General features: G+C 51.8%; 2 protein-coding genes and 1 long non-coding RNA gene across 3 annotated transcripts in view; all 3 read right to left on the bottom strand.

Annotated features, from left to right (window-relative positions):
- SNED1 (sushi, nidogen and EGF like domains 1) overlaps window positions 1–1,163 on the bottom strand; it is a 37,477-nt gene extending 36,314 nt beyond the window's left edge. Inside the window, exons 1-3 of the mRNA XM_015561814.1 lie at window positions 1,143–1,163; window positions 873–1,013; window positions 25–159 (exon numbers count right to left, since the gene is read on the bottom strand). Coding sequence (XP_015417300.1) covers window positions 25–159; window positions 873–1,013; window positions 1,143–1,163 — 297 coding nt within the window. The remainder of the gene's footprint in view (window positions 1–24; window positions 160–872; window positions 1,014–1,142) is intronic.
- A 227-nt stretch (window positions 1,164–1,390) lies between these two features.
- Window positions 1,391–2,934, bottom strand: LOC107182604. The gene is made up of 2 exons (XR_001513320.1): window positions 1,628–2,934; window positions 1,391–1,596 (listed from the first exon to the last, which is right to left on the bottom strand). It is a non-coding gene; the product is annotated as an uncharacterized LOC107182604 (long non-coding RNA).
- Window positions 2,935–4,692: 1,758 nt separating this feature from the next.
- Window positions 4,693–7,682, bottom strand: part of CROCC2 (ciliary rootlet coiled-coil, rootletin family member 2) — a 74,088-nt gene continuing 71,098 nt past the window's right edge. Inside the window, 2 exon segments of the mRNA XM_015561813.1 lie at window positions 4,693–4,728; window positions 6,333–6,620. Coding sequence (XP_015417299.1) covers window positions 4,693–4,728; window positions 6,333–6,620 — 324 coding nt within the window.

Genomic DNA, 7,682 nt, shown 5'->3' with positions numbered 1-7,682 from the left:
ATGGGCGCAGCCCCCCACGCGCACCTGGGCATCATCGATTCTGAAAGCCCAGCGCCCGGGCACGCCCACGTTGGTGCTGGTCTCCACCTCCGCCATATCCGCAGTGCGCGAGCCTGGGATGCTGAAGTAGCGCCGCCCATCTCCCGCGTTGAAGCCAGCCTGGGTGGGTGCGAGAGAGTGGGGGCAGGTGCGGGCTGGGTCCGCAGGTCTCCCTAAAGCTCCCACCTCCCCCAGATGGGGCCCTGCCCCATCCACCATTCCTGCACACACTGTCAAGGTCAAAGAGCTTGTGTGGGAGACAGCCGGAGAGCTCTAAGGTGTAGGGGTATCCACCCCTTCCCCCCACCACGCTGTCCTTGCCAATGTCAGCAGCCTCCCAGCCAGGCCCTGAGCCAAAGACTTGGTTCGGCCTGGCACCCCCACGCCCCCCCCCCACCCCATGACTCACTGCTGGGTTCTGGGTCTCCCCTAGGGGCCAGCGGCAAGTGCAGCCTCAGGGGAAGTAGGTGGGAGTGCACAGCCAGAAGGGGACCAGCAGGCCCTGGGCAGTGGCCCTTGACCATGCCCTCCACACCTGGGACTTCCTGCTGGCCGGGGTCCTTGGGGCCACAACCCTGCCAGACCTGGGGGCAGTCGGTGCAGAGATCCCAGGACCTTTTTCCCTGCTGCAGTGGCCAGGCAGTGTGGTCAGGACAAAGGCCTTTGGCCAAGGATGTTTCTGTGGTTCTGAGTGGTGAGAGGGCTTGGATCACCCTGCACCAGCCTCTGCACAGTAGTGCATGTGGAGGTGGGGGTGGGGGTGGGGGCGGGGAGAGGTCTGCCTGTTTCATTAGCTCATGACAGTGCTGGCAATGGGGAGCAGGGACCCCTACCTGGGCCGCGATGCCCCCCAGGCCAGTGGCGTCACCCCCGCTGCTGGCATGTGTGCCTGTGGTCCACGTGATGGACTCATAGTTGAAGATGGTGAAAGAGAACTTGCCGTCCGTAATGAGCACAGTCTGGAACGTGTTGACCTGCCAAGGAGGGAGGCCTGAACAGGGTCCTGCCCGCCTCGTCTCCGTTCCCAGGCCCTGCCCCTCCACTACTCCTGCACCCACTGTCATTGTCTCCCCAACTAGACGTTGTCAGCCATAGGGCAGAACCCTGATGGCCTTGTCCTCCATCCTCCACTGTGTCTCCAGTGCCTGAGGCCCTGGCACAGGCCAACCTGTCCCCCTCCCCAAGAATCTGCACGGGGGCTGTGGGGGCCCACCGCCGCCAGGAGCAGAAACTGTCCCCTGTGGGGGCCGGGGGGCACAGAGAGTTCCTGCTTACTTGGTCAAATCCACAAAACTACCTTGAGGGAAAGGGACAAAAACATAAAAAGAAAAGGGAAAGATGAACAGAGGAATCAAGGAAAAATGTTTTTAATAATCAGGTTTTATGATTTTCATGGAATTCTATTTCAAAATGTTAGTGGGTAGGGTACATATGAGGTGCTATTTCAGATCAGGCAAAGGATCATGGGATGAATAGGAAACTCCGAAAAACAATGAAATTAGAATTTTACATCACTCATGAAAATAAAGCCTAAATCAAGTAAGGCTGTAAATGACACTGTCGCAGCACTGGAAGAAATAGTGGGCACCATGGAGAGCCTTTCAGGGAGGCTTAAGCATGACTTATGTTAATGCAAAAACAAACAAAAAAGGAGATTTATACATTTGGCTACAAAAATTTCTGAATATCACAAAGTGCCATAAACACAAACTGAGTGGCAAACAGCAAAGTGAAAAATGTTTTTATAATATATGCAGCAGGCAAGACTATTCATATTCTTAATACAAGAACGTCTGTCTACAGATCAATGAGAAAAAGATCAAAAAGATAACACAGGTTATGCTCAGATACATGACAGGTAGAATACAACTAGCAGGTAACACAGGAGAAAATCCAGCATCGCTAGGAATCAAAGATGTGGAAGTTTGAAAAGGCAAGGAAAGAAAGCGGGAGGACTCGTGGCTGGAGTGCAGGGAACCGGGCACATCCGATGTGGCATATGAGAATGCATGGGCACATTTTTGAGGGGAACATGAAATTCTGCAGGCAGTAATCTCCCTTTTAGAGGCTCATGCCAGGATAAACCTCAGTGGACTTGAGGCTGTGCATGCCCACCTCAGGGCACCCTGCACTCGAGGCCTTGGGCCAGCGATTCTGGGCCAGTGTGTGGACGTGGCAGTGACCAGAGACCATGGGGTGTATAGGCACACTTTGTTTCATTGCGTTTCATTGATGGCGCTTTTAGAAATTGTGTTTTTAGAAATTGAAGACGTGCGATGACCCTGCATTGAGCACGTCTATTGGTGCCATTTTCCAGTAGCATTTGCTTACTTTGTGTCTCTGTGTCACGTTTTGGTAATTGTCACAATATTTCAGATTTTCATCATTATGATATCTGTTATGGTGATCTGTGATCAGTGATCGATGTTACTATTGTAATTGTTTTGGGGCACCATGAACCACCCCATTAAGACAGTGAACTTAATTGATAAATGTGTGTGTTCTGACTGCTTCACTCGTCGTTCCCCTGTCTATGTCCCTCTCTTCAGGCCTCCCTGTTCTCTGAAACACAACAATAGTGAAATTGGGCCAATAAATAATCCCACAATGGCCTCTAGGTGTTCAAGTGAAAGGACCAGTCACATGTCTCTCACTTTAAATCAAAAGCTAGAAATGATTAAGCTTAATGAGGAAGGCATGTCAAAAGCTGAGACTGGCTTAAAACCAGACCTTTTGCACCAAACAGCTAAGTTGTGATGCAAAGGAAACATTCTTGAAGGAACTTAAAAGGGCTATTCCAGTGAATACACAGTGATAAGCTAAACAGCCTTATTGTTTATGTGCAAAAGGTTTTAGCGGTCTGGATAGAAGATCAAACCAGCCACAACATTCCCTTAAGCCAGCGGTTCTCAACCTGGGTCGCGATCCCTTTGGAGGTCGAACGACCCTTTCACAGGGGTAGCCTAAGACCATCGGAAAACACATATATAATTACACATTGTTTTTGTGATTAGTCACTATGCTTTAATTATGTTCAGTTTGTAACAATGAAATTGGGGGTCACCACAACATGAGGAACTGTATTAAAGGGTCGCGGCATTAGGAAGGTTGAGAACCACTGCCTTAAACCAAAGCCTATCCCAGATCAAGTCCCTAACTCTTTTCAATTCTATGAAGACTTGGGGGAATTGAGGGGACTGCAGAAAGAAAGTCTGAAGCTGTCTGAAATTGATTCATGAAGTTAAAGGGAAGAAGCCATCTCTATAACATCAAAGTACAAGGTGAAGCAGCAAGAGCTGATATAGAAGATGTGGCAAGTTATTCAGAAGATCTAGCTGAGATAATTAATGAAGGTGGCTACACTGAACAACAGATTTGTAATACATAGAGACAGGCTCATATTGGAAGACACCACCTAGGACTTTCATAGCTGGAGAGAAGTCAATGCCTGGCTTTAACGCTTCAAGGACAGGCTGACTCTCTTGTTAGAGGCTAATGCAGCTGGTCACCCAAGAGCTCTGATAGAAACGGACAATGAGATTAATGTTGTTTGCATGCCTGCTAACACAACACCCATTCTATAGCCCATGGATCAAGAAGTCATTTCGAATTTCAAGTCATTATTTTGTAAGGCTATAGCTCACATAAATATGATTCTTCTGATAGACCTGTGCAAGGTAAATTGGAAACTTTCTGGAAAGGATTCACCATTCTAGAAGCTATTAAGGACATTCGTGGAAATAGATCAACACAGCAACTTAACAGGAGTTTGGAAGAAGGTGGTTCCAGCCCTCAGGGGGGTTCAAGACGTCAGTGAGGAGTAACTGCAGATGTGGTGGAAATAGCAAAATATCTAGAATTAACAGTAGAGTCTGAAGGTGTGACTGAATTACTGCAACCTCATGACCAAATTTGAAAGGATGAAGAATTGATTTTTACAGATGAGCAAAGACAGTAGTTTTTTGAGCTGGAATCCACTCCTGGTGAAGATGTTGTGAAGACTGTTGAGGTGACAACAAGGGATTTAAAATATCACATAAAGTTAGCTGATAGGGGTTGAGAGGATTGACTCCAGTTTTGAAAGAAGCCTGTGGGTAAAATGCTGAGAGCACTACAGAGAAATAGTCTGTGAAAGGAAGAGTCAATCAGTGCAGCAAACGTCATTGTCATATGTTAAGAAACTGCCCTGGCCACCCCACCATTTGCAACCACCACCCCGACTAGTCAGCAGCCACAACATCGAGGCAGGACCCTCCACCAGCACCAAGATTTCCTCTCACTGAGGGCTCAGATGATGCTTAGCCTTTTTTTAGCGATATAGTATTTTTAATTAAGGTAGGTATGTAGTTTTTTTAAGTGTCCAATAATGTTATTGTACACTTAACGGACTACAGTATAGTGTCAACGTAACCTTTATATGCAATGGGACACAAAATAAGTCATGCGACTCATTCTATTGTGATATCTGCTTTATGGCGCTGTCTGTGTGTCTTCTTAGGTTAACGTTAACAATGGGAAGGTGTGGACCTCAGTGCTAGAGTTCTGAGGACAGGGAGGAGGTGATGGCCATGAAGGCGGAGTGGCAGCACGGTCGGTCCGGGCAGCGTGTGTGCAGGTGAGGCCCGGATTTGAGGAGCGTTAGCAGCTGCCCTGTCACCGCCTGTGGATCACCTGCTTCCAGAGCTGCCGCTGCAGAGAGGGCTCCCAAGTCTCCCTGTCACAGGCCACCTCCCAGCCCAAACTCAGGATCTCGACTCCCTGTCTTCTGAGGATGTGATGTGGATATTCCTTTTCTAACCCACATCTCCGGGTTTGGAAATGGGAACGTTAAGATTCTCTGTCAACTCCGGAGGCGTTCTGGGTGCCTCTTCCTCCACAGAGGTGAAAGAGTAATTTTTAAAATGAGGTAAGAGAACATATAAAATGAGGACAATGCCCACAATACTGTTGAGTGAAAAACAAAACAACAACCACTCACAAAACAGCATGTTCTTGGCAGCTCTATTTATTTTTTAGACTGTGGGTCAGTGGACACTAGGAAATGTTGATGGGGAGTTGTCTTCTGGGAGAGAAATTATAGTTGGGTTTTCTTTACCTTTTGTTACAAAGTTGTTCTGTTACAAATTGGTGGAAAGAAAACAAACAAACAAAACTTACAAAATACCAGTGAGCTCTGTATGCACAGAAGTCCACCAGTGCGCGGCTTTGCAGTAATGTTCACAGAAAGGCCCACACACTGAGTGTCTCCCTCTTGTAGACACCTGCTAACTTCCTTCTTCCTCTCTCACTTGTTCATTTTGGCTGCTGGGGAGCTCAGAGTCTGTGGGCATCTCGTCACTTGGCACATCCCTCCCTTGACCCACTTGCCCACTTTCCCAGTTCCCCTGAGCCACCTCTAAGGACCATGGGCTCCATCTCTAGATGCCCGCTGGGCATGGCCATCTTGGCACATCCGGAACCGAGTCCCTCACCTGCACCCCCAGAGCCTGAGTGCAGGCCCCCCGTCCACCCACCCTCCCCTGTGTGTGTGACAGGAACCAGGCTCTGCTGTGAGTGCTGCTGCTCCCCTTCCTGCCGTGTCCTGTCACATCCACCGCCCCCCCCGCCCCGTGGCTGCTCTGAGCCATCCTGGTCCTCTACCCTCACCTCCCCACGTGGCTCAGACCCACCCTCCGGCTGGCACAGCCATGCTGGCCACTTCAGGGCAACTGGCACCTTTATCACATGGTCGTTTGTGACACCCCAGAAGAGCTGTGTCCAATCTGCTCTATCCAGGGCCTGGCCCCCGAGAGGTGCCCCTACAGAAATGTGGGTTAAATGCGTGAACAAACAGCTCAGAGAACCTCTCTGCTCCCAGTGCCTCCTCGTGCATGGTGTGACCCCCAGGAGGGACAGCACTGTCCTCATTGCGGGGGGGACCCACTCAGGGGGACCCGCACCAGGACTACCATGCTGGGCAGAGTGCTCAGTTACTCCTGAGCTCACACTTTGTTGTTTGGCACAGTCAAGGATGAAGTATAAGATGCGATAACTTCCTGACTGACCCTTTGAGGACAGAAGCATTCCCAACGGAAAACCCGGTAACACATCATCCTTCTCGTCTCCCCAGCGTGTGAGCTACTCTCCCGGGCCTTGTCAGGCTCGGACCTTCGTGAGTGACTCCCGTGCCTGAACCCAGCTTTTCTTCTCAGGCATGGGCCGGCAACTAAAGCTGACCCCTCGGCAAGGTGGGTGCCCTGGAGGGAGGCCTGGGCCCAGCTGTACCTCCTCCCTTCCCCAGGACAGAAACTCACGGGGGAGGAGGAGCTGCCGCCAAAGAAGGTCACGCGGTACCAGGTGGCGATGAAAACCCAGGTGGCAGAGAAGTCTGGGAGCTCGGGGAAGTAGCGTCTGACATCCTCCGTGGCTCTGCGCAGCATGGCGGGGTCGGCGGCCTCCCGGTAGTACACGTCCCCTGCACGCCGGTTGTCCACATCCGCCCAGAAGGCCGCCACCACACAGCGGTCCTTGGCGATGGGAAAGGCCACCGGGGTGAACTGAGAAACCTCCTTCAGGAAGGAGATGATCCCATTGTTGTTCACCTGTCAGGGCAGAAAGCCAGAGAGGGACTGATGGGGGCTGTGGGTGGGCATAGCCTCCCAGCCTCCCCCACCAGGCACCCTGCGAGGGTGAGCTGGGCTTGGGAAGAGCATCCCGGGATGGCCTGGCAGTTCCTGGTCCCAGACAGGGACCCCTCAGCCTGATCCGTTGCCTCCTAGACAGGTTGTGTCCCAGATGCCCTGCAGGGTACCCAGCCCTGGGCTGCCGATCTGGGGTCAGGGAGCCCCAGTGTGGGCCCTGGTCTTTGACATGTGAGGCATTCAGGTCTGCTCAGCAGCCTGAGCTTCTGGATCCCATTCCAGCCAGGGGCCTTCGGAGGGTAGGACAGGGTCCCAGCCTCTGGTCTGGAAGGATCAGGTAAGGGCAGGAGTGCCCATAGAGCAGAGGCGGGGAGCGCAGGGGCCAGCATTGCCAGGGGAGGCTGCAAGGGCCTCAATGACCAGGTGGCTTCTGTGCTCAGGACTCTGGGAAGTGGGAGCCCTAGAAGCTCCTGAGCAGAGGAAGGGGAGCAGCATCTTTGCAGCTGGACAGCCTGACCCTGCCACTCGCTGGCTATGCAACCACCAGGTGCAGCCTGCGCTCTCTGCGCTCTGGATGTTTACCTCTGAGGCGGGGCTAAGGCTGCTGCTGGCCTCACAGGGTGCTGGGCAGGGTCAAATGTGTTAGCGATCACAGAGCTGGGCTCGAGGCTGTCCTGACTCACTCCTGGGAAGATTGTGGTCAGAACTGTGCTTTTAGAAAAGACCTTTAGGACTCCCCCTTAGGTGAGGAGGCTCTGTTACCCAGACCACCAAAAAAGGCCGATAAACATACTTCTCAAAGGCACCAATGAGCCAACAAGCGAGTGAGGTTCTTGATTCCATGTGGAGGACAAGGAGCCTGGAGGGGCCCTGGCACTCAGAGCCCTTTCCCTGAGAGACTGTGTCCGCAGACAGAAGCCACAGCTACAAAGCCGACCTGCGATTTGAGTGGCCTCATGGAGGGAGAGGGATAGATGTCAGAGCTCAGAGCTGGCTCTAGGCAGGGACCTAGGGAACCTCACA

Source organism: Myotis davidii, unplaced genomic scaffold (genome assembly GCF_000327345.1).
Source record: "Myotis davidii unplaced genomic scaffold, ASM32734v1 scaffold370, whole genome shotgun sequence".
In the NCBI taxonomy this organism is placed as follows: domain Eukaryota; kingdom Metazoa; phylum Chordata; class Mammalia; order Chiroptera; family Vespertilionidae; genus Myotis; species Myotis davidii.
The sequence above is the reverse complement of the archived record's forward strand: the minus strand, read 5'-3'. Positions and strand labels throughout refer to the sequence as shown.